At 34.0% G+C, this 24,597-nt stretch overlaps 4 protein-coding genes across 4 annotated transcripts; 3 read left to right on the top strand and 1 right to left on the bottom strand.

Moving 5' to 3' along the window:
* The first annotated feature begins 18 nt into the window (after nt 1–18).
* Nucleotides 19–2,587, top strand: Tsp_08510 (hypothetical protein). The gene is made up of 5 exons (XM_003375476.1): nt 19–58; nt 1,501–1,697; nt 1,976–2,097; nt 2,143–2,333; nt 2,403–2,587. Exons 1-5 carry the CDS (start codon nt 19–21, stop codon nt 2,585–2,587), a joined length of 735 nt encoding a protein of 244 aa, XP_003375524.1.
* A 344-nt stretch (nt 2,588–2,931) lies between these two features.
* On the bottom strand, nt 2,932–10,790 carry Tsp_08509 (putative Low-density lipoprotein receptor repeat class B). The gene is made up of 23 exons (XM_003375475.1): nt 10,453–10,790; nt 10,228–10,372; nt 9,415–9,623; nt 9,191–9,363; nt 9,006–9,131; nt 8,760–8,948; nt 8,411–8,647; nt 8,189–8,332; nt 7,849–8,067; nt 7,640–7,786; nt 7,454–7,576; nt 5,978–6,823; nt 5,749–5,880; nt 5,340–5,495; nt 5,093–5,230; nt 4,893–5,006; nt 4,670–4,807; nt 3,987–4,220; nt 3,728–3,884; nt 3,488–3,645; nt 3,301–3,427; nt 3,121–3,236; nt 2,932–3,059 (listed from the first exon to the last, which is right to left on the bottom strand). Exons 1-23 carry the CDS (start codon nt 10,788–10,790, stop codon nt 2,932–2,934), a joined length of 4,494 nt encoding a protein of 1,497 aa, XP_003375523.1.
* A 2,641-nt stretch (nt 10,791–13,431) lies between these two features.
* On the top strand, nt 13,432–20,423 carry Tsp_08508 (exocyst complex component 5). Its single transcript, XM_003375474.1, has 15 exons — nt 13,432–13,464; nt 13,996–14,193; nt 14,571–14,615; nt 14,806–14,946; nt 15,193–15,269; nt 15,670–15,802; nt 15,891–15,999; nt 16,056–16,173; nt 16,241–16,327; nt 16,389–16,506; nt 16,605–16,728; nt 16,785–16,945; nt 18,578–19,190; nt 19,571–19,909; nt 19,969–20,423. Exons 1-15 carry the CDS (start codon nt 13,432–13,434, stop codon nt 20,421–20,423), a joined length of 2,751 nt encoding a protein of 916 aa, XP_003375522.1.
* A 945-nt stretch (nt 20,424–21,368) lies between these two features.
* Tsp_08507 (transcription initiation factor TFIID subunit 13) lies at nt 21,369–21,743 on the top strand. The gene is given in 2 exon segments (XM_003375473.1): nt 21,369–21,510; nt 21,529–21,743. 2 exon segments carry the CDS (start codon nt 21,369–21,371, stop codon nt 21,741–21,743), a joined length of 357 nt encoding a protein of 118 aa, XP_003375521.1.
* The last annotated feature ends 2,854 nt before the right edge of the window (nt 21,744–24,597 follow it).

Below are 24,597 nucleotides of genomic sequence, written 5' to 3'. Positions count from 1 at the left end.
CGTGTATCCTAAAATTATATGGTTGTTACTAGTGATATTTCTCAAATGTTAAACAGTGGTGATATAAAGCAATATAGAATATCTGAAGAACAAAAACAAATTATTAAATATGAATGTAAATATATAGAAATCACACAGTACGTACATAAAATTTTCCAATTTTATACTACAAATGGCACCGGGATAAAAGTATTTAGTGTCATATCTACACTCCATATAGTAATACCAAGTCAAAAACAGTTCTTGCCTTTGTTACGGTACTTCTAATAAATCAAGTACTTTAAAATGAAACTTACACTATTGACAAACAGGTTGACGAACAAAATATCTTAATCAGACTTTGAAAAAAGACTATAAAATTTATTTAATAGTAAGTTTTTGCATCAAGTGCCATGTTGTGCAATGTTTTCTTGATTTAAAAAGAATTACCAGTAAAGTTGCATATCAGTGTAAATTACGGTTTAAATAAGTCATTTTCAATTTTTCAGACAAAGCACGCAATTTTGAATTTTCTTCTTTTTTTATTTCAAATTTATAAAATTTTGAAAATTACTTTATTGGAATTGTTTTAAAGCAATGCAATTTTTATTCCAGTAACTTTCAATCTTACATGGAAATATGGCATAATTCTAATTATAGGCTACAGTATACAAAAAATTAGGTAATATGCAACTTAGTTTAAAATTTGATTAAACATTTTTTTAGTTATATTTATAATTCCTTATAGTTATAATTTATAATTAGTTTTTTTATATAATTATTTTTTGTTGCCATATGATGATAAATATGAAACATACAAATTATAATTCAACTTGCTTTATTTTATACTGTATTACGCTATTATCTATAAATTTCGGGAAATGTATAATTTATGTTTTAGAGGTAAATATTTTATAAAGTTCTATTTTTGTGGGTAGTAGAACGTTAAGTCTTAAGTGTCTTAAGTTTGTCTTAAGTGTTTTGTTTAACTAATTTGAGCAAACATTTACCAAGAGAATTTTGAAACAGAGAGCAGATATATTTTATTGAAAAATCGTAAATTATTTTGAAATAATGATATTTGTTTGATTGAATTTGCACATCAGTAATAAAACATATAATTATTACATTTTGCAATTTGTTGTAAATGCAAATGTAGGTTTTACTTGCTGGCAGGCAGTAATTTAACATGCCTCTAATTTCTGTTTGTCTTAAATCTGAACATTTTGATTTAAATGCATTAGGAATGAACCGCAGCACCAGCTTTTCTAGTTATGTTTCAGATTACTAAACTGCTTTAACAGCTTTTGTTAATTCAGTAGTTACTTTAATTATAGCAACTGTTATTGTGAAGAAACACTATTGCTTTATTTATCATATTTGGAGCATCTGAGCGATAAATATTAATGAATCTAAAATATTTATGTAATATGAACATTATGGGTGCATTTATGATTAATTTGGTTTGTATGTTAAAATCAACCATTTCTATTTCTTGATTTTTTCTAATTTTTTTCCAAGTTCTGGTACGTTGTTTTCATGCGACGACGTCAAATTATGGTGTAAAAGTTACGAAGCCGTCGCCTAGACATTTTGTTCGTCGAATTTTTGATGAAGTAGCGAAGCCTGTTACCGAAGATCCGCTTGTACTTTTGGCCAAGCGTAAACAGTGTAAGCTGCCAGAATACGAGAAACAACGGCAGGAAAATTTGCAGAAGGTAATTAAAATTTTGTGTAATGTATCCCGCCGCGAATGATTTTTTTCGTCACTTGTTATTTTAAATATGCCAATTCAGTATGTCCTATTATCTGTTTTCAGCAGTTTGATTTATGGGTGGGTATTTCCAATTTTTATCATGATTATCAAATTTGTAAATTTTTACAAGAATTTTACTTTTTTTGCTAATTTAATTGTTGATTAATTTTGTTCGGAATTTTTTTCAGTTTTAAATGCATGATTTCACCACATTTCTTTGATTTCACGTAATATTTGCAGTTATCGCCTATTGAAGCTGCACTGGCGAATTGTATACGGCAGAAACTTCGGCGTGCTCGGTTGTTAGCTATTTGTCATGTTTTTCCGGCTAAAGGAAGGCGTGTTCATATTGATTGCATGAGGTACTACTGTTTTATTATTTGTACATTTCTAATGGCTATTTGAAGACTTTCACATAATGGTTTTCAAACAAAAGTTTACAACAACCGCGTGATGCAGCATATAATCAAAGGCACGTCATTAGCCAATTTGGCACCGTTGTTTTGTTCGAAAAATCAAATTTTACTTTCTGATCATCCAGAAAAGTTGGTTAATCTAACAGAAGAATTGAAATCAGTTCAATGGTTAAAATTGTTGGGTAAAAAGAGTAGTTGGGTGATATTTAAAAAAATGCTTACTGTCGCGATTGTTTTTTTTCTTTTTAAAGCATGTGTAGTGGACGGTCGAATTTTGACATCTGAAGAAGTGGATTCGTTCAGTAATAAAACATTTCAAGATTTCGCAATGCAGTCCAACGCGACGTTACTCCAAGGCATTCATACAACGTGTTCTTTGCTTGAAAGTGCAGCAATGAATGTGACAAATACATTGAATGAGCTCACCACCCGGTAACTCATCAGTAAGATATGAGAATGTTGTTTCATTTTTTGTATTTATTTAAATAAAAATGAATTTGTTATTAGTCATTTTTTATATTATGTAAATTATGCAAACTTGCATTTTTCAGGGATTATGTATTATGCATGTTTAAGTTATTTTGTTGTAATCTTTTTTTTGAAAAAAGGAAATGTAATTTATTCTTTTTAAATGAGAAACTACAGTCGATGTAGCATTATGAAAATGGCCTGATATTTTGTCAGTAATAAAAATCATATCTGCATGTTGGATATGAAAGAAAAATTATTCAAATGGGCAGAATTAAATGTTGGAATCTTTTACACTGTTTGGCCAAATCTTTATCTGAAAACTTGATTACATTCTACTTCCGATACATCGTTTGGACATAGACAGCGTCGAGCACCCCGATGATCCGGTGTGCATACATAACGACAGCCACCATTATTGAACATACAAGGTGATTCTCCTGCATGTACAATCAAATATTGCAATTTATACATAAATATATGTTTTTTTAGTAAACTAACCTGGAAAACATTGGGTAGGTATAGCCACTATTCCGTACAGTTTACCACTTGCACCTACAGCTGCTTCCATAGAATGATGATCTTGTCCATAAATGTTCACAGAATGTATGCGTTTACTGAAAAGAAAAATTAACCCATTGTATGATTTTAGTGTAAAAGAATTACAGAAGAAGAACATACTCTTCCCAGTCAGTCCAGTAGAAAGTTTCTTCATTATGTGCCGTCAATCCAAATGGATATCCTAGTGGTGCAAAGATGACGTGCCTTCCACCACCGTTCAGGCCAATGCATTCTAGTCGCTGAGTACCTGTGGATGTAAATTTTTATAACTTAACACAACAATAGCAATATTTTGAAAAAAAAATACCTGCATCAGCCCAGCACAACTCTCGCCGTCTGTTCAGAACAACAAGACCATTTGGAAGGGCAATGTTTGAAGTGACGAATAATTCACGTGCAGTTCCATCCAAATTTAATCGACCAATTACCGGCTTTTCACGATGCCAATCTGAGTAGTACAACTTTCTACAGAAAAGAATTTGTTGAATTTGAAGAAAATCAAGAAAAAAAGTAGAAAAATATTTTTTATAATTAATTTTTTTGTTACCTGTCTATAGGATCCAGAGCTAGTGCGCGAGGATTAACCAAGCCATCTTTAATGATAGCTACCCTGTGATTTCCTCTCAAAGAGGAAACAACAATTTCATCTCGAATGGAATCAGTGTAATAGAGGTTGCGATTTAATGAATCTATTACGATGCCTTCTGGAGAAACGATATCTATTTAAAATAAAGAGAAAAGAAAAAAAAAAAGAAATTCATTAAAACATATTTCATTCATTCTTTCTACATTCCGAAGAATAATACCAGTGTCGAATAATGTTGTTACATTAGAACCATCTAAATTAGATGAATGTACGCTGTGGCCACTAACATCTGTCCAATAGATTTTATCGTCCTGGCAGTCGTAGTCGACGCCAACTGCAATTTGGAAAGGTACAACTATCAACTGTTTGCCATAATCATCCGGTAAGAGGCCGCGTTGCACTAAAGACATGCCTTGGGAAAATACCAAAGCTCTTCCTCGTACTCTGGAATCGGCTGAAAATTATTTCAAAATGAAAAATTTTTTCCTTCTGTACAGCTTCAAATGTTTGGCCATAAAACTCACAGCTACAAATGAAGCCACTGCCATGGTAACCTGGCTTGCATCGGCATACATGGCGAAGATTTTCCGAAACGCAAACCGCATTCTCGTCGCAGATATTAGTATCACGCGAACAGTCTTCGTGAACAAGAAGAAAATTATTAAAATAATCATTTTATGCGATGTAAAAATGCTGTACCGGTGATTCGATTGCAGGTAAATCCGTCGCCTTCGTAACCTGCATTACATACGCAGTGGAAATCAGTACCTCGTTCGTTTGGTACGCATCGAGCTTGAGGATCGCACAAATTTTGCACGACGCAAGATTCACCTAAGCAAATTAGAAATCAGTTTGATAATAAATTAAGGGTTTTTTCTGATAAAATGTATTTTTTTTGCTTACTGCTTTGTAATTGACAGGAATAATAACCATCTCCTAGAAAACCTGGTCGACATTGGCATATGTGCATTGACCGTTCGTGTTCAAACAAACATTCAGCATCACGATGGCAAAGTGATGGATCAAATGAACAGTCTTGTGCTGCAATTGTGCAATTGTCATGAAAAGTGGTAAGCATGAAGCGCTGTATTTGAATTTTTACTTCGTTCTATTGTGCAAGTTTTACCATCACCTGCATACCCTTGCAAGCAGCGACATTTGTAAGCTTGTTCGTTGTTGTCGTACAAGCAAGCTGCTTGTTCAGCGCAACCTGTTGGTTGTGCTCCGGGATTGCATTCGTCTACGAAAACAAATATGATTGAAGTGATTTAATTTGTCTATTTTTCTCTAGGCATTCAACTTGAAAAAAAAATAGAAATGTATTACCGGCCGGTTCGCAGATATTCAACCCATCACCTCTGAATCCCGGTAAGCATTCGCATAAGTATTGATCAGGTGAACTGGGAACATTTACACAGTGCGCATTAACATGGCAGTCGTCAGCACTTTGGCAAGGGTGCATGGCTATAAACGAATAAAAAATGTCATTGAATAAATGTCAAGTGGATTCTTTTCTGTTTTAATGAAGATTGCTCGAATTTGTCTTCTTTTATCATTTGGAAAAGCTTATTACCTTTTTCTTCAGATCGAGACGTTTCTTGACAATTGTAGCCATCTCCTGTGAAGCCTTGCTGACATTGACAGACGTACCGCCTGGAATTTGAATCGAATACGCACTGAGCGTTTGGATGGCACGTGTTTAAGACATTGCACTGGATTTCTGCAGCAGCTGAAAGATGTAAAGTAAGAATAGAAATATTTTAATATGTTGAAGAGCAATTCCCGACCAACACTTTCCAACGGTTGGCACTGATATCCATTTCCGCTGAAACCTTTGCGGCATCGGCATCGATAGCCTCCACCAGTTTCATGCTGCTCAAAAACACAGTCCGCATCTGGATGGCAATTTCTTGCATGTTCGCAAGTTTCTATGATTGTTACAGATGTTCAAAAATAGGAGGAATAATTCACAAAAATTTTACCAGCTTCTAAAAAGCAGTGAATACCGTCACCAGAATATGGTGGTCTACACTGGCACTGGTATGCTTCTATTGCATCGTTATACGTGCAATGGCCGTGTTCACTGCAGTCCTGATGCGAACGGCACAGATTGCCTAAAAATCAGATCCCAGTAAATTCAACAAAAAACCTTCATTCCCTTTGCTTTTCAAATGTCATTTTTTCACGGAGCATTTTTTTTCAACTTAATACCAGGCTGCTCTTGGCGGTCATCAACAAGCTTGCAAATATCTCCATCCCGCTGATATCCAGATTCACAATGACAAGTAGGCTCTGAAGTGGCACGATCAATTTTGCAAAAGGCATTCGGTCCACAGTTGATTTGGTCACACTGATCACGCTGTTCTGCTTCTACAGGTCGACACTGATACCCGTCTCCTTCGTAACCACGGTTGCAATAACAATTGGCGACGCCAGTGTAGTCGCGGTAACACTGGGCGTTTTCACCGCAGCGAATATTTTCACAAGAAAATGTGGGTGTCGTGCTGTCCAAACCAGCTTGCCTGCAGTGTACACCATCTCTTTCAAAACCTTCTTTACAGTAACAACCAGGATTCCCTTGATGATTAAGTCGACATTCTGCATTCTTGCCGCAGATGAACTGCAAACATTCTTTGGGATATGTTTCCGTTGTTTGTAATTTACGCTGACAGTGAAATCCATCACCTTCATAGCCGTCTTTACAAACACACTGAGCTACACCATTTGTAGTGTAATGACATTCTGCGTCAGCACTGCACTGAATTCGTTCGCAAGTGATTGGCTTGCAATAATAACCGTCTCCTTCAAATCCGTGTATGCAAAAACAGCGTGCAATTCCATTTTGATCCAAGCTGCACTGAGCATTTGTTCCACACTGCAATTTCTCACAGTCGTTATCTCGACTTCCTGTTTCGTAGGATACAATTTCACAACTGTAACCATCGCCTTGATAGCCAGATTTGCAATAGCATCTAGCCACGTGGTTTTCGTCTACTGTACATTCTGCCTGATCATGACAGCGCACTTGATCGCAAGGATCAGATGATGGTTGTTGGCCTGTAAAGGAGCAAAAAAAACAAACAAACAAACGGATGATGTCAAAGTGTATGTCAGCGTTGCAAGCACAGCAAAGACCGCCAAGCGAAAGCCTAATGCTCAAAAAAAAGCGGAGGGGTGGTGGATTAGCGAGGGAAGAGAATTGGGAAAATTTTTTATCCATCACAGCTGAAAGCATATTTTACCCGGCAGTCGGAGATCGACGGTCATCATTTCTTTACCGATCAAAGTACACGACACACCATCACCTACGAAGCCAGGTCGGCAGACGCAACGAGGTAAGCGAGTTGCATGGTCCAACAAACAATCCGCGTTTGTATTGCAAATTTTCATGCCGCAAATCAGTTGTTCTACAGCGAAAGCACAAGCTCTACATCGGCTAAAGCATACTGGCCAAGCAAGCGTTGGAATTTTGTGACATATCAGTGCAATTGTTCAATATTGAATTAAGACGTTTAAGAAGTTCGAAGATGAAATGGTGAAAATTATTTCATTATTAATTTTATGAAGAACAAGTGAAAAAATCCTTTTACACTATTAATAAAACCTGTCACTTTTCCCAAACGATTGATTAGCAAAGCTCTGGCAGAAAGCGATTTGGAAAAGCTATTCGAAGCAGTATTTTTTTACCTGAACACTGATATCCATCTCCATAAAATCCTGGTAGACACTGACAAGAATATCCACCTTCCATGTTTATGCAGTTGGCATTTATATCACATCGATGCATTCCATGACTGCACTCATCCAAATCTTAATTTAAAAATAATTTTCTTTTCATAAAACAGGATGTTCTGGATTTTAAATCATTTTCACCAATGCAAACAAGACTGTTTTCTCTGCCATATTGCATTTGATAGCCATCTTCACAAGCACATCTGTATCTTTGATTTTCCGGTACGCATACAACATGAGGTCCTGTACAATCATGAGCACCTTCTTGGCATGGATTTTCACGTTGATCTGTAAAAAGGAAATTTGAAACAGGAAGATAAAAATTTTACTTGTTTATTTATTAATATTACAGCCGGGTGGTTCGAGTGAATTGCCAGCAGCATAGCGAACCATTTGTTCGGCTGTTTCGTATACCACATAGCTGCGATCCTGTTTCAACAATGATCGACTGCCAGTCTGAACATGCAGAAATGGACAAGACTGATCGAATCGGATTGTCTGATCAACAATCACTGAATAGCGCTCATTTCCAGCCGTAACTAATAAATTTGAATATGATTTCACTACTCCTGAAAAATACTGTTGTCTTGAAAAAAAAATGTCAAATGTTGAAATTGTAATATCAGTCAGTCTTGCCTGGTTCGACTCGGTTGAATTCTTCGTAATGTTCTCCAAAATCAACTGTTGTACTTGGTGGCAGATGAGGAACAGTGCCAGCGATGAAAACGTTCGTCTTCAAGTATCCGTGATTGTCTTGGCCAGAAAAATCTTGCTGTATAGTTACAGTATGCTGGTCAGCGACGTGAACTGTTACTGTTCTGTTCAATCTTCCTCCTGAACGAAGTATTTATTTATTGATTATCGATAATATTTTTTAAATTATTAATAATTAAATGTGCTTTTTCATCTTACCAGTCATTGTGAATCCATTTTCAACAGATTGGTTTGTTGGTTTCGAGAACAGCCAGCCCATGATCGAACCGAGTGTATTTAAAAATAACATTGAAGAACCGATTTTTTCCGGTATTCTTGAAATAGCTGTGTAGGTACGACCGTCTTCCAAAACTGCGTAGGTGTGCAGTTCTGAATCGACAATGTCCACGTCATTCAGACGACCAGAAACACGACCGCTGATTCGTTGGGCTTCATCTACAATTTTACAGTAGTAAGTTTTTTCTTTGTTTGTTCTTGTTTAAACGGATATATTATTATTATGTTGAATAATATTCATTTTCATGAACTTGTTGAATATGCTGCTTACTTTCGGATAAACAGTCCACCCCGTTTCCTATAAAGCCGAGTTTACATCGGCAACAAAAGCCATCTTGGTAATTGACGCATTCAGCGTTTGCATGGCAAGCATGCGGACCAACATAAAGGCAGTGGTCAACAGATTTTCCATAACTGTCCCTACTGCCTGTAGGTGGGGTTGAAGTGTGATCTTCCACGTCTGAAAATGTTTGAAACTTCCGATAAGTAGAATAAATGAAAAGGAAAGAGTTTTTACCTTGAGGACAATGACACCGTTGACAATATTTTTCTTGGATAAGGTGACAATTTTCAGGACAAGAATCTCCATGAAAATTATCAGGGCACATTAATCCAGCTTGTTCCATCTCATCGCTTTCTTCTTCTAAATGGATTATAATTTTCCTCCTCTCAAAAAATTCTTCGTTAATTATTGTCTGTTACCAAGTTTTTGTTCTTCATTATTTTCCGTATATTCAAGAGGTTCACCGTCTTCGTATTCAGACGGATCGTATGGATAATAGTCGTCAGCTTCCTCATCATCTTCTTGAGGATTGACAATTGTAGATTCAGAAATGCGGTACAGAAATACTCCTGGCAAAGCGACGTTGGTTTCCCTAAAGGATAGTCTCTTAAAAAGAATTTTTTTCTCTTAAAAAATCCAATACTTGTTTATGTCGAACATCCTTTTAGAATATGATTCTGGCAAGGCGTAAATTTTATCCTCTGCAGCGACAAATACAGCTCGTGCAATTTGATTGCCTCCATGGGGATGTTTATCGGTTGATTTGATCCACTGAATTTCATCATCGGCATACAAAAACTGCGCATAGCTTGTCGTTTCATTGCTACTAATGACCAGTTGAAATGAATTGACCTGAACAGAACAAAACAAAAAAAAGATTAATCATTTTTGATAACTTGAAACGATCAAATTGAGCTATCATAAATTTTCGAGCACTTCAGATTGTGTGATCTAATGTGATTTGTTATATTTTTTGATCTTTGTATTTTTCTTTTTTGCAGGAGATAAAAATAAGATCATTTTGAGACAATTTTACGCGTATTTTTAAAAGTTATCATCATAAATTTCTGATTGATTAAAAATCCTGAGCTGATCAAATTCATAATTTTTCAATTTAAATTGGAGTTTTGTTTTTCCAAAAGCAGCATAGAGAGTTTTAAAGTGAAAACAAAGCTACACGCTACTTCTACTGAACGGCAGTAAATGGAAACAATTTAGTTGAAACAACAATATACAATACAATAAACTGTAAGTGAAAAAATTAAATTTTAAAAGATATGCATTTTTTTAAAGTTCCAAGATGATTGTATTTCAAACGCTGTTTCATTTTTGATAATAAAGTATATAATATTGACTGCATAGTTTCAATTTAAAATGCGTGAAATTTGTTGTTGATTAATTGATCATAAATTTTAGTTTTCCTTTCAAAAAGAAGCAAATAAACATCTCTGCTTACCCGATCATTGTGTCGCTGATAACTGCCAACTCTATCCCAAGTGACAATTAGCAACGATTTGGCTTCGTAATCACTTGCATCCCAGTGAAATTTGTTTCGAATCAAATCAGAGCTGGTCTTCAACAGTTCCGGATCTTGGCTAGTTCTTAAAATTTGATAAGAATAATTTAAACAAGAAGATAAGAAAAAAATTTTTTTATTCATAATTTTTGATGATTCACTTACCTGTAGAATACGTGACCACCGTGTGGACCGCTGATGTCGACGTCGGCGTAGAAAATGGCAATCAACGGATGTCCAAAATCAATCAACTCTCCAGTTCTGTAACTGTTGAAGTCGGTGTCGAACGAGATCATGCCATTCTCGTTGATATAAACACTTCTGTATGCTTTTCCATAGAAATGAATCGAATCGAGCAGTTGGAACTCGTCGCTGCTCTGGTCGTCGTTGGGCGGCAACAAATGATCACCGTGGTGTCGACCGAACGGATAAAAGTTCTGCTTGGGCACCGCCCCAACCTGTGCAAATAATATTGCACAGAAGCAATAGCAAACGAAAAGCATCAGTTGGAATCGAAAGCTTGGGAAAAAAGCACTATTTTTGTAAAGTTGAAAATGATCAATCGACTTTTTGCCGCGACGACTGTAACAAAATTGGTTTGCTGGTGTAGATAAGAAGTTTCGGCGTCTAAAGCAAACAAAATCACAATTTAATTTATTACAGCAAAAAAAACAGATATGAATTTTGAAAAATTGGGAAACGCGACCGAAGATGAAAAAAGCACAAAGGAGAGAAAGAAGATGGAGATGGAGAAGATTGATGGAGAGATAAATGAAGAGAGAAGAAGCAGAGAGGTGATGTCGATCAAGCCGAGCAGATGAACAGAAAGAAAATTGACTTAATGAGGAGAGAAGAGATAAAGAATGGCAATATCAGGGCTGTCGAATTTGGGGCCAAAAACAACAGCAGTTGTTCAGTTCGTAAAGGTCGAAATGGAAACTGGCCACAGGTTAGGTCATATCGAGTGACCCTGGAACGCCGATGCCGTTGGACCAGCCGCCGGCGTTACCCCTGATCGCATTTCGGCCGCATTTCGTCTTCGCTTTTCTGCTTCTTCTGTTTTTCTCGTCAGCATTATTTCTCCTCCATTATAGCACAGCGCCCACGTTGTGTAGCTTGTTCGAGCTTTTCATCTTCGACAGCCGCTCGCTTATGTTCAACTTCAAGCTTGACAAGGGGCTTTTTGTTCATCTTGCCGGTGATGCAACTTTGGCTTCAATTTTGCTTGCACCGATGCTTTTGAAATTTGTTTCTTTTTTCCCATTTCGTGTCTATTCTCCAATGGAACCACTGTTTCAGCTCTTCATCTTTTTCATACGACAGCATGCAACTGCCGGATTGTTGTTCAAAAATACCCCCCATATTTTATTATTAGCTGCTTTTCCCACTTGCTGCCTGCCATATTGCTTTTGTTTCTCTCTACTTTAGCCGCTTTTCATTCTTTCTTTTAATTGGCCCTTTCCTTTCAACCATTAATTATTCAAATTACTTCCTTGGAAAATAAATAATTTTGCTTTGAAAAAGCATCACAACAATCATCATCATTACCTCTTTTAAAATATAATAAATACTTTAATTTCTTAATTTTTCAAATATTTTTTATTCTTTTTATAACAAGCATATTATTATTATTATTATTGAAAATAATTTTCTATTTTTAATCGATATTTCGGTTAATTTGAAATTTTATGCGATTCTATTATTTATATAATAAAATTTTGGCATTTTTATTCAATTTTCAAACGAGAGAATAAGTATGATCAGAATAAATAACCTTTGTTCACTTTCATTTCACGAGAAAAAAAATATTCTCTCGACACTTTTCACTGCAATGGCAAACATTACGTAATAGACAAAACATTGTCAAATATCAGTCAACAGATGAACCAACCAACAAATATCACGTTTAAACAAATATTAAAGAATTATTTTTTTTTAATAAAAAGTAAATATGGATTTTTATGAAATTAATTTTAATACAACTTTCCGAGTTATGCTTCGATTGCAACAGGAAGTTGTTTGTGCAGCTCGTTGGTGCTTGAAGAAAAAGAAGTTCCTGACTTCGTCAGTTGACACTTTTTCCGTTTCGAATAGAATAATAATTTCAGAGCAAAATTTTTCCCCGTCAGAGGGGGATGTAATTGATGATTCAATTTTGCACAACTTGCACAATTTTTCAAAAGTGCAAGCTTCTTTGAAAATTTCATTTTTCACCGATTTTAAACTATGCAAAATGGAAATTTATCATCAAAAAAAGCGTGGATGCTGTTGCTAAAAATTACACCCATAAATCAATAACTAATAAAAAAAATTAAATGAATAAATAGGGACAAGTTTTTTCCTATGAAAGCACATTTTAAATGATAACAGTGAGCAATTTAAATTTCAAATAGCAACAGTTGTTGTTATCTATTTATTTATTACTTTCCTTTTTTTTCATAATAATTATTCATTTTATTTTAAATCTTTACTTTTACTTTCTTTTGAGTAAAACAGAACATTTCCGATAATTGAGTAATTGGATTATTTAAATTTTGATTCGAACTGGTTGGTCAGAAATGTCCTCTGTCTGTTCTGGCTAACTTTTATTGTCACTTTGATTTTGGGAATTTGCTTGGGAAACGATGTTTATATATGATAAAGATTATCAATAACAGTAAAAAATGCATGAAAAATATGAGAAAAAAACATACTATAACAACTATGCTTTCCAGTAACACGTAATCACGTTTTATTTAAAAATGAAATGGTTAGATCAGTTAACATACAAAATACTCGAAATAAAAATATGAAAGTAAAATTTTCACCAACATCTATTCATGGATCTTGAACTAGAAAGTAAGTAGAGGTATGAATCAGCGTTTGCCTTTGATTTGTACCTGTAAATTAATTTTATTACAGTATATGTGTATGGAAATTTTTACGGTTTTTCTGTATTTTGTACTTAATTCACTTCTGTTTGTGCTACAGGTAGTTGATTTTCATATTTTATTTTTCAGACGAAAAATGTATATATTATTGCATATTTTTTTGATTTTTTATTTAGTATCAAGTATTTGTATATGCTAGTAAAAACTGTTTTAGTATTTAAGTGTTATTTTAATAAAATTAAATCCTTTTTGAAGAACTTAGCCGAGCATTGTCATGTTAAGAACTTATGCAGAAGATTTAGAATCGGTAAGCGGTTTTAGGCAAGATTGTTAGTTTGCTATTTTTAAATTTGAATTTTTTTAATATTAAAGGATGCGTTCAACGCAGAAGAGTATGTGGAACGTTTGGCCTGGCGATTGACTGGACCAGGTAGCGGCGATAAGATAGATGCCGTGTTTTTGAATGCAGCACTTGAAGAAGAAATTAGTAATTTGCAAATACTGTTTGATCAGTGTCAAGGAAAGATTCGAAATTTGGAAAATCAATGTCGAGAGGAAGAAGAAACATTCTGCGCAGCGTTAGAGAAATTAGTATCAGAAAACGAAGTAATATTAACTTTATTTTTTTTTTGTTTTTTGTATATTTACATTTTTATTTATTTCATACTGTATAAAGAATATTTATCAAATTGAATTGGCATTTTAAATGAAAATTTTGAATATAGTTTCTTTGAATGTAATGTAACAAACATACGCATTTCTGGTCCATTTCTCTTATACATGATGAATATCTAGTATATTACTAATAAAGTCTCTATTTTTTAAAAAAATATTTCAGATTGCGGATGGCAAGTTGAAAACGTTAAACGAAAGAGTGAATTCTGTAGCAGCTCGAGTTGTTCATCTTGGCGATCAGTTGCAGAGCGTTACTGCTCCAAGAGCCCGCGCATTTGAAGCTTATCAGTTGATGGTTCACTTCAACGAATTTTTATCTGATCAGCCTTTAGAGTCTGAAACATTCACAGATCCGGATAAAGTAACTGTTCCATTTGGTTTTTATTTCATTTTATTTTCAACTTTTTTTCTATAAAGCTCGTTGAAGCTGGTGAAGTGATTTACAAGTTGCATATTATAGCTATGGAACTACCGAAAGAAAAGTTAACTTGTTTTATTTGGTTATTTTTTTCTCACAGATAGCGTATTTTATGCAGGTATGAAGCTGTGCAAACTAGAATTGCATACAAATATGATGAATTGGAGAAAATGCTCATCGAAGAATTTGTTCGTCATCATCATGCGAATGCTAAACTGAAAATGAAGCAAATTGCGAATGTGTTATCTCAATTTAATGTAATAAAACATTATATTTTGGAAAACTATTAATAAACTGTTTTATATATATATTTATTTCAGGGTTACTCGCAAGCTATTGACGCCTATGTTGAACAGTGCCAATGGGTAAACGTTACTTTTCATGTTTTTTTATGTTTAGTATTTCGCATTAATATAAATATTATCTCCTTACATTTAATAGTTTAATGTTAATTTAATAGTTAGTTTAAGTTCAGATAATGTAGTAGTTATACAGTTATATTTATACGACTGAAAATAAGGCAAAAAATAATTGTAAATTTATTGTAAATTGCAGCAATCTTTTCGTGGAGGCGATATATTCACTGATATTTGGAACATGTTGCAAAAGCATGATCCAGTGATCAACGATGTTTTTCCAAATCCGCAACAAGTCATGTCTAAGCTAGTATTGAATATTTATCATGGAAAGTTGCAGGTATGAACGGTTTTTTTGTAATTGAATATTTTAAATGATATTTTTGAATCATAATTCTGTCTGCATGCATTTTGCGTTTATTTCATAAAAGCCAATAGCATTGTTATTGAGGCATTCGATAAAATTGTGTTTTGACTCTTCACTTTAATTAATATATACTTTTTTTAAATTTTATATGATAATTATCATTTTTTCAATTACAGAATGTTTGGTAATATTTCGCAATTAAATCATCTGTTGCTTTAGGGATACGTTCGATCCAAGCTTTCAAATGCTTCAGATCCTGAACTATATTTGAGCAGTTTGTATGATTTGTTTCAAAAGTAAGTGAAAGATGTATTTATTTATTATTTGATCGTTATTATTACTATTGTTATTATTTAGAAACAACAAGCTAGTGGATAAAATGACTTCAGAGTTGGTATGTTGTCCAGAAAAAGATTTCATATTGATGCTAGTGAACACTGTTTTTTCCAAATATCTTCCCGATTACATCAAGTATAAATTGAGTTCTTTATTTTGTTTTCGTCTGTTAGCAGAGGATAAATTTTCAGAATTGAAACAAACTATTTGCATGATCAATGCAAGTCCATCTTGCAGAAGTTTTACGAAAAGAATGGCCATGTAAAAAAATCTGGCTTTTCAGGGTATAAAATTGAAAAAATTAAAAAAATATTGTTGTGGTTTATTGTTCTCAGTGTAATTTGTTTGTTAAATTTTTAGAATTCAAGATTTGAAGCGCGATTTGCAAGCGCGTCTGATGCAAGACACTCGTACAAATTATTCACTGTTGTCTGAAGAAGTGGCGATAAATATTTTACAAGAAACAAAATTAGCTTTTCATCGTTGTGGTGTGGTTAGTCATAAATGCTGAACTTATGATTTTATGAGATGTTTTTTTCCCTTTAGCTTGGTTTGATTTTTTCATGTGATTCCATTTTTAGCTGTCATCAGCGAATGATTTGAGTGAAAATGTTCGTCAAATTTTGGATATCCTCATGCAATATTTGTGCCGTGAACATTTAGAATATGCTGTTGATTTAGCTGTTAATGGTAAAAGGAAGGAAATTTTTGTTTGTTTTTCTTTCAAATTAAGTCATCAATTTTAGCAATACAGTCAAATGAAAATCAGGGTGTAAAAGATTTTTTAAATATTCTACGACAGACGGCAGCAATTTCTCATCTTTTAGAAAAGCAAATCGACGACAGTGTCAGTGCATTGTTGAAGTAATTATAATTTTAGTATATTTGTTGTTATTGTTGTTGTTTTAGTGCTTAAAAGCTTAACTTTCAGAAATTCGTCGCAGAGTACATCTTGCCTTGAGCATGCAAAAAGTCTTTTGGAGACGATTGAAGCAAAATTAGACAAAGGAGTTGACAAGTTGTGTTATTTTTTTTGCTCATATATTCAATTATACTGTATTTTATTTTAAATTTTGAAGAATGTTAACCACCATAGTTGGTCACGTGCGATTTATTTTAACTACGGAACAAAAAAAGCAAGAATTTAAGCCAGAAGAAGATGACAACAATGGTGGAGAAATTCCCCTTTGTTCCAACGTATGTGTTTGGTATCCAATTTTAATTGATCGGTTTATTTTTGTCGTTTTGTGATCCACACACAGGCTTGCAGTATGGCTTGCAAATATCTTTCTCAGCAAATAGCAATTATGAACGAAAGCTTGGATGGTTCAAATCTTGAAAATACCCTGACCGAATTGGTTGTTCGTTTTCATCGAGTTATTGTCGATCATATATATCAATTTCAATACAATTCTCAAGGTGAATTAATTTTCCAGTTGTTTTTTGAATTTATCTATAATTTTCTACTGTTCCAGGAGCGATGCTGTTGCTGTGCGATGTTAGCGAATATCGCAAGGTAGTATCCGAATTGAACATTCCAATAGCGAAGAAGCTTTTCGTCACGCTTCACGCCTTGTGCAATCTTTTGATCGTCTCGTCCGACCATTTGCTCTCCGCCTGCTCGTCCAACACACTCGTAAGCTTCTTTCTTTATTCTAATTTTTGTGCTTTTTAATTAGCATTTTATTCAAGCCGACTGAATTATATATTTTTTTTTGTGTTGGAGGAAAATTTTGACAAGTCGATTTTGATGAATTTTGTTCAACTTCGTGCCGATTGCAAAGCATCCCGATTGCTCAATTTGTTTCAAACGTAAAATTTGGCGGCATCAAGTGATCAAAAATGAATGCCGCGGCCGGCGATGTCTCTTTCGTGTGTTATAAAAGAAGTAAAGTTGCATGCATCATTTTGACGGGCGTGAATTTTATAATTAATGTGTTGTTTATTTAGTCAAAATACGGCTTGGGTTTGTGTGTGTTTGCTGCTGATAATGATGATGATGATGATGATGAAAATTGGATGAATCAATTCAACCAATACTTTCCCAGATGTTGCTATACATGTAAAGGGGTTTAATTAATTGAATGATTGATTGATTAAAACTAATTGACTTGATAATGGAAAATACGCTTTGCACAATTGTGAAGCGTGTGAAAATTGTCCACTTTATCAGAAGTGAAATTATCATTTTCCACAGTGTTTTTTGTCTGCATACATGCAAATTATTGCATCTATGAATTGTAAATAAATAATCTAATGTGAACAAACAGTTGTTGAAAAGAAATTTTTATTTTTCACTTTCAGTGCTAACTGATGTCACCGGTCGGTATTCAAAAAGGCCAAATTAATTCATTTTTCAAATTAATCGTTCAGCAATGTAATTTTCACTTCTTCGTTTCCAACAACGTTGGTGCTATGCAGTTTTTTGATGCGATGGATACGAATTGAAATCAACAATCTTTGCCCTTGCTGTTGACAAAAAATGATCACATTTTCCATATTGGAAATTTTGATAAATTTTGTTTTCTCATGTTTTGATTTGCTGTCAGATTGATTTATAACTGATTTTATAGCACTGATTTGAAATTTCACTGTTTTTTCACAATTTTTCTTTTTTTTTTCAATAGTTCGGCGGGTTTCTGATTGAACATTTTTTAAATTTTGAGAACAGCTTCGATTGGTCGGATGTTTATTTTGATTTTGAAATAATATTTCATTTTGAAATATTTCTTCCTATCACTTTACATTGAAGTTTTACTTTTTGTTTTTCAATTTCTTTTTCTTTCATTCGCTGATTAACGTAATGTGAAAAATGGCAAAAGTATGCCCTATCTGTAATGATGATAATAAATAATAACATTATTATTTATTATTATTATAGTTGTTAAATGGGTAAAGCACACATAAAGTTGTATAGATTCGACGAACGAGAGAGTGCGAGGTGTGTGTGTGTGTGCGCACATACGTTTGATGTTGAGAAATTGTGGAGAATGTTAATTAACAAATTTTCTATTGCTACACTTTGAATATTTCAATTTGGTTGTTGTTCATTCGACACTAACTTTTAGCCGAGTTCACGCCCCGGCGAAATATGCTGTTTAGGTGTGAAATGAAAAATCAACGAACGTTAGTAATTATTACACTTTATGATGAATTTTTGAAATATTCTTTGATGTTTTGATTGTTTTCTACTACTTCAATCTTAGAGAAAGCGAAATTTATTGTTGTTCACAACTTATGCTTACTGAGTTGTTGAGCAGAGGAACAGAAAGGGGTGAAAAATACAAACGATGAAATTATGGAAACGAAAAGCATATTTGAAGAACACTCGTCGGCTTTTTCTCGCTGGCTCACATCCAGATCCGAACGTGTCAGATTTGCATGCGGACGGTGGGTGCTTCCAAATTTCGGGCACTGTTCCACTGCGGCTGTCCAACTGCGTAAATGTATTTTCACTCGTGCCATTCGTCTGATCGACGCACTGCTGGTGTGGTCGGTGAAATGGCACCTGATTCCATTTTTAATTCTGGTCGGCTATTCGCTGTTGGGCGGATGTTTGTTTCACATTCTCGAAGGCGGCCCAACCATTCCGAAGTTGGTCAATCGTTCTACGAGACCGTATATTTTGCGAGCACGCGTTCACACGGCTGCCGATTATCAGAAAGAAGCGACTTTGCAACTGTGGCGTATTCTGGGCAAGGATGTCAACGACACCGAACGTTGGCAGCAAGTCCGAGATACTTGGATTTGGTACAACAGCAAAGCGCTTGTGCCGGAAGCAGCGGCACCGTGTCCAGAATTTCAACTGCCAAAACCGCCGAAATTGGAGCTCAACTTTTGGACCTCGGTCTACTACGCCGTTACCGTCTATACAACTATTGGTGAGTCTTCTTCTCCTTCTTTTTTGATTTTCTAATTTAATTTACAATATTCATGATTTGTGATAATTCGATTAATGCTTTTGCTCATTTATTCGACTAAACAATGCAAATCAAATTATCTGCAACCCTTTGTGCTTAACTTTTTTTTCACTGGGTTGTTTCGAAAATTAAAGTTGTTTAAAGTGCTCAATAAAAAGTTTTCAAATTTATCTTTTAATAAACTAGAATGATACGGAATAAATAAATAAATGAATATCGAATCTACTTTTGCACTTGAGATGAAAAGTTGTACAATTACTTTGAACTAAGGCGCACTCATTTGCATGTGATATATTTAATAAAAACAAAACGAATTCTATTCAACAAACTAAATTGTTTAGGATATGGCGACATTGTGCCTCGTACAACAGGGGGCAAAATATTCACCATGATTTACTGTCTGTTTGGCATTCCGTTATTGTTTTACATTCTCGAAGAGTTGGGAACGATGCTTCTGAAAATGCTGCATTGCATTTTACGTTGGCTCAAGCTAGCATTCAACAGGCCCGTGTTGCACCGTTCCGACCACTGTCTGGCGGAAGTTCCGCTCAGTGTTGCGCTTCTGTTGCAAATTATCTGGCTTTGCACATCAGCGGCGTTGTTTCTTCTCTGGGAAGACGAGTGGGACTATTTCACGAGCTTTTATTTTTTCTTCATCAGCTTCACAACAATAGGACTTGGTGAGTGGTGCTAATTAATCATACTGTCAGTTGGCTTAGTTGAAATTGTTGATTTCAAGGCGATGTTGTGCCAAAGTATCCAAGCTATACGTTGATGTGTTCAATTCTTGTACTGCTCGGTCTTGCGTTGGTGTCGATGACCGTCAGCGTGGTGCAGCAAAAAATTGATCTGCTTTTCCAATTGCTGATGAACGACATTGAACACGAGTACAGAAAGCGGCAAGTAGATCCTGAAACAAGCAAATTGTCCTTTTGCGAAAGGGACGACATGCTGGACGAACTCCGCTACCTCTGCGATGGGAAACCACTGCAGAGTCGTATTCTGTTCAAAGTGATGGGCAAAAGTAAACGGGATCTCTTGCTCCAGTCGTACGTCAAAAAGGCTTCCACTAGAAATATTGCTGTTCAAACTGTTCATTCGAAATTCAAGAGCGTCTCTTGCCAGACACCTCGCCAAACGGCCGAACCGAAGTCCAAAACAAATCGAAAATACGTGTACAACATTGTCGATTGAAGAAAAACAACAATAATTATAATAAGTTCCATTAGAACAGATTGTGGCAGTTTTATCTTGATTAATTTATTATTATTTTTTTTATTCGTATCATTTTACATGCATTAGCAAAAATTAAACAGTTACACAATTTTTCAGTGAGCGAGTTCAGCTACAGTAGGAAAGTGGAATATTTTCTTTGAAATTTATTACACATACGTTATATAAGAAAATTAAAAAAATATTTTTCAACTTAAAATAATGCATTTTGACTATTTTACGCACAGTCAAATTTATTTTAATTAATTGTTCAACACAATATACTAACTTGAATTTTTATTCATACTGTAATAAAGTAGAACTATAAAATTGTTGTTTTAGAATGTGTTATTTTTACATTCATTGTGCGTTCAGTGCATATTTTATCGTGTGCGCAAGCACCGTTTAAATGTTTTAATTTTTTATTTGTTAAATTTGTTAGTTTTAAAAATAGCACTGATCCTTGCTTACCGCATTCACTGGTAGAAAGGTAATATGGTGATGGTGTTATAGTTGAATTAAATTATTCTTATTTTTGGCCAGTTTTATAATATATTTTATTAAAAAAGTATATTTGTAATTATATTATTTCATAATATATTTAATGAAAATTTTTTCCAGAAGATCATATTGTATTGTGCTCGTTGAATTTCTTCGTTCTTTCCTCATTTTGCGTTGCTGTGTTGTTACACTTTCTTGTTTTTTCGATGAATTGGTGAAATAAATTTATTTTCGATTTGTTTCGTTTATATTTATCCTTTTTTGTTGTTGATCTTTAGTGTAAAAATTGTTGTATAAATAGCGGATATTTCAGTTGATTAAAGGAAAATACTGATGTGTTTTAATTGGTTGCAACTTTAGGCACTTTTAGAAAAATGCTCGTACTTATTAGGAGGACTGGAAAGTATTGCTTTTTAGAAATCTGAAATGAAAGACAGTAGTGTGAACGATAGCGAGCCAAGCGTGGAGAGCAGCGTTCCCGAGGCAGGATCGTCTACTGAAACTGGTGAACCCAAGAAGCGCTATCTGACCAAAGAGCTGCGCTGTATGCTGTATGGTTTTGGCGACAGTAAGCAACCTTTTGCAGAAACTGTTGATTTGCTTGAAGACATTGTTATGGAGTTTATCAAAAGTTTTACACTGAAATCAATGGAAGTGCGAAAGACTGGCCGTATTACATTAGAGGATATCTGGTATTTGATTCGCCGCGACCCTAAAAAATACAGCAGAGTGAAAGATTTGTTGACAATGAATGAAGAATTAAGAAAAGCGCGAAAAGCGTTCGACGAAGCGAAATATTGATATCCTTTTTTTATAAAGAAGCAATTGCTTCATTTTATTGCACTAATTTCTACTTTTACGCAAGTTTTGCGTAAATTTTAATAATGGTTTTGCTGTTTTGCTTTTGTTTATTTTTATTTCTTTTCGAACATTTTATGCAGTGTTCAATTTAGATTGATTCATGCTGCTCAACGTTTAAATAAACTTTTCGGATTTAAGTTCCAGTGCTGAAATTGTTGCTTCGTGGTCGAATGATACTTTTCAAGCTCATCAGAGTGACACCGTGCGGTTGCATTGATGATTGAACGTTTTCACTATCAATAAATCTCGAATGCTCAGAATTTTGTTTAGCAACATAAAAAATGCTGATTGAGAAGAATTTTTGTCTTTGAATGTTTTTACATTGAATACTTTTGGAGCATTTGATCTGATGTTTCCCAAGTATTGCAGATGTGAAGAATTGAGATGCGGATGACACCAAGCAGAACTAATTACAAAAGGTATCTGTGCTAAACTGTGCATCCCCATTACGTAAATTTGGCCTAGCGATAACTACGCAAGCCTGAAGTGTTTTTTAGCCCTTGGTTTAATTAAGCTGTGCACGAACTTTCTTGTACGAATGAGTGAGATGCGAATTAATGCAGCAATTTGGCTTCGGTGCATTTCAACAAAATGTTCGAAATGACTGCTTTTTTTTTAAAAAATCAAAGATGTGCAATGTATACGTTATTGCGATCAGATATTAATGATTGTTTAACAGCAATAGTGTTGGAGATTCGTTATAAATGGATAGATCGATGAAAAATTAATAAATCAACGTATTATTCATATTCCATTCAGTTGCGAAACATTCTTCAAATTAATTGAAATGGTCTGAAAATGAAGGAAAAATGGAATGCCCAAAACTGCAAAATACTGCACAAAGGGGACTATTCTGAATGAATACATTCACAACAGCGTTTCAATTACTGAAAATCAAGCTTCATGTTTTAGTATGGACAAAGTTCCCGTGTATTATGATCGGCAATGTGCCAACAGTAGAAGATTCAACTAGGAAATGGAAAAACATCTTTAGAACATCACATTATTAATTTTAGTCGATTTGGTTTCCTTGGCGATTATTGTAATAATTGCGACATTGAAAATCGAAGCAGATTATACACAGCATAGCACTTTATTGTAGAGATGTAAACAACAAGTGCATTGAATTGTGTTCAGCACAAAAAGTTTTATGTTTCCAAAGATTGTTAGTTCAATATTATTTGAAAACATTTAAAAACAAACTCAAACTTCTTTATTCAATGTATATCGCAAAAATGAGTCAATTTCTTGGAATATCATTTTTCGAAATTTACATGAATTTCATGATATCGGTCTTTACTGTTTTCGTAAACGTTCAATTACTTCCATTGCAATCGTATTTTACTCCCGGTGCATTTGTTATTCTTGTACAGTTTTATTCCAATCCAAAGATTCCATGACGCTGCAAACTCAAAGCTTCTAGAAGCTCATTGGCCGCAGTAAGCAATCTTCCATTGGCGGTTGATTTGTGTTCAATTTATACACGATAAACTTCAAGCGCCATGCTGGATAAGAGCCGTAATTTTCTCCAGGGAAGCAAACTTGCATGATACAAGTCAGCAAATTGTATTTATAATAATTTGATGATCAACTATGTTGACGGTATTGTGCTGATAGAAGTTTCGCCATACGGATACGAAAGAGATTTCCTAGATATAAAGGTTGCTTGAATAACTGATTTTCTCTAATCGTTGGCCAGTGCTACTGAATGAAGGTACAAAATGGAAATTTACATAAGAATTAAATTCTGCTGTTTTCTTAGTGACCTTCAGTTGAAATTTGATGGTCTACGACGGCAGCAGAATTGAAGACGTATTCAAAGGAAAGCAGGACAAGCATCAATGTTTTAATTCCAATTGGTCAATCACTTTATAAAAACTGCACAAAAGATTATCTCAAAATGGTGGAAAATGAAAATTGACTATTTCCGTAAGCTGCATTTTATTTTTGAATTGCACCAACAATAGATATTCAATTTATGATTATCTAACATAACTAAATTATGCATTAAATCTGTTTTGTGTGAAATTTCATGTTTATGTTCAACAGCAGTTTGTTAGGATATTAAAATTTTTTATAAGAAAATAAATATATTGCAAACTAATTACTATTAAAAGTAAAATACTTTAATTATAAAAATGAGCTTCTGGCAGAAGTTGAATATTTTATATCTTATATTTAGTTGAGGTGCTATAAAAATTTATAATTCAATAGGAAATCTAATTCAGCGTTGAGTTGTATCTCAGAACGTTTAGCGCATACTATGCAAATCAGCGTTGCTTAAAACTCGTTTCTTTGGTAGCGAGCACCTTTTATTCATTTCACGTATAACTAGATTAACCGTATTATATTTCATCAATTTTTTTGAAAATCAAAGTCACTTAAAATTTCTGAAACAAATATTATTAAATATGAATTATTCTTTTGATATTCAAAAAGTGCATAAATTAAGTGAAATTCAATTGTTTCAAATTAATATTATTCATGACATTTGGTGTAATGAGGGCAAATAGAAGAGTTAAACTGAGCTAAGAAACTATGAAATAGCATTTCAATAAAATATAGTCGAAGTATGATCTAATATGGAGACAAAAATATTTTTGTTTTGTGCAAATTTTCCTTGTATAATTTTTTTAATTTAAGACAATACATTAGTCAGCAATGCGTGTATTAATTGTTTTCAAAAATTTTGACACTATAGTATTATTCATTTCGCACTTTTTTCATAAAACGGTTTTATCAAAAACAAAACTGTGCTTTTTATGATAATAATAATAATTTAAAATATGAAAGA

Source organism: Trichinella spiralis, assembly GCF_000181795.1.
Source record: "Trichinella spiralis strain ISS 195 chromosome Unknown Scfld5, whole genome shotgun sequence".
Lineage (NCBI taxonomy): Eukaryota > Metazoa > Nematoda > Enoplea > Trichinellida > Trichinellidae > Trichinella > Trichinella spiralis.
This window is presented reverse-complemented; position numbering and strand designations above follow the sequence as displayed.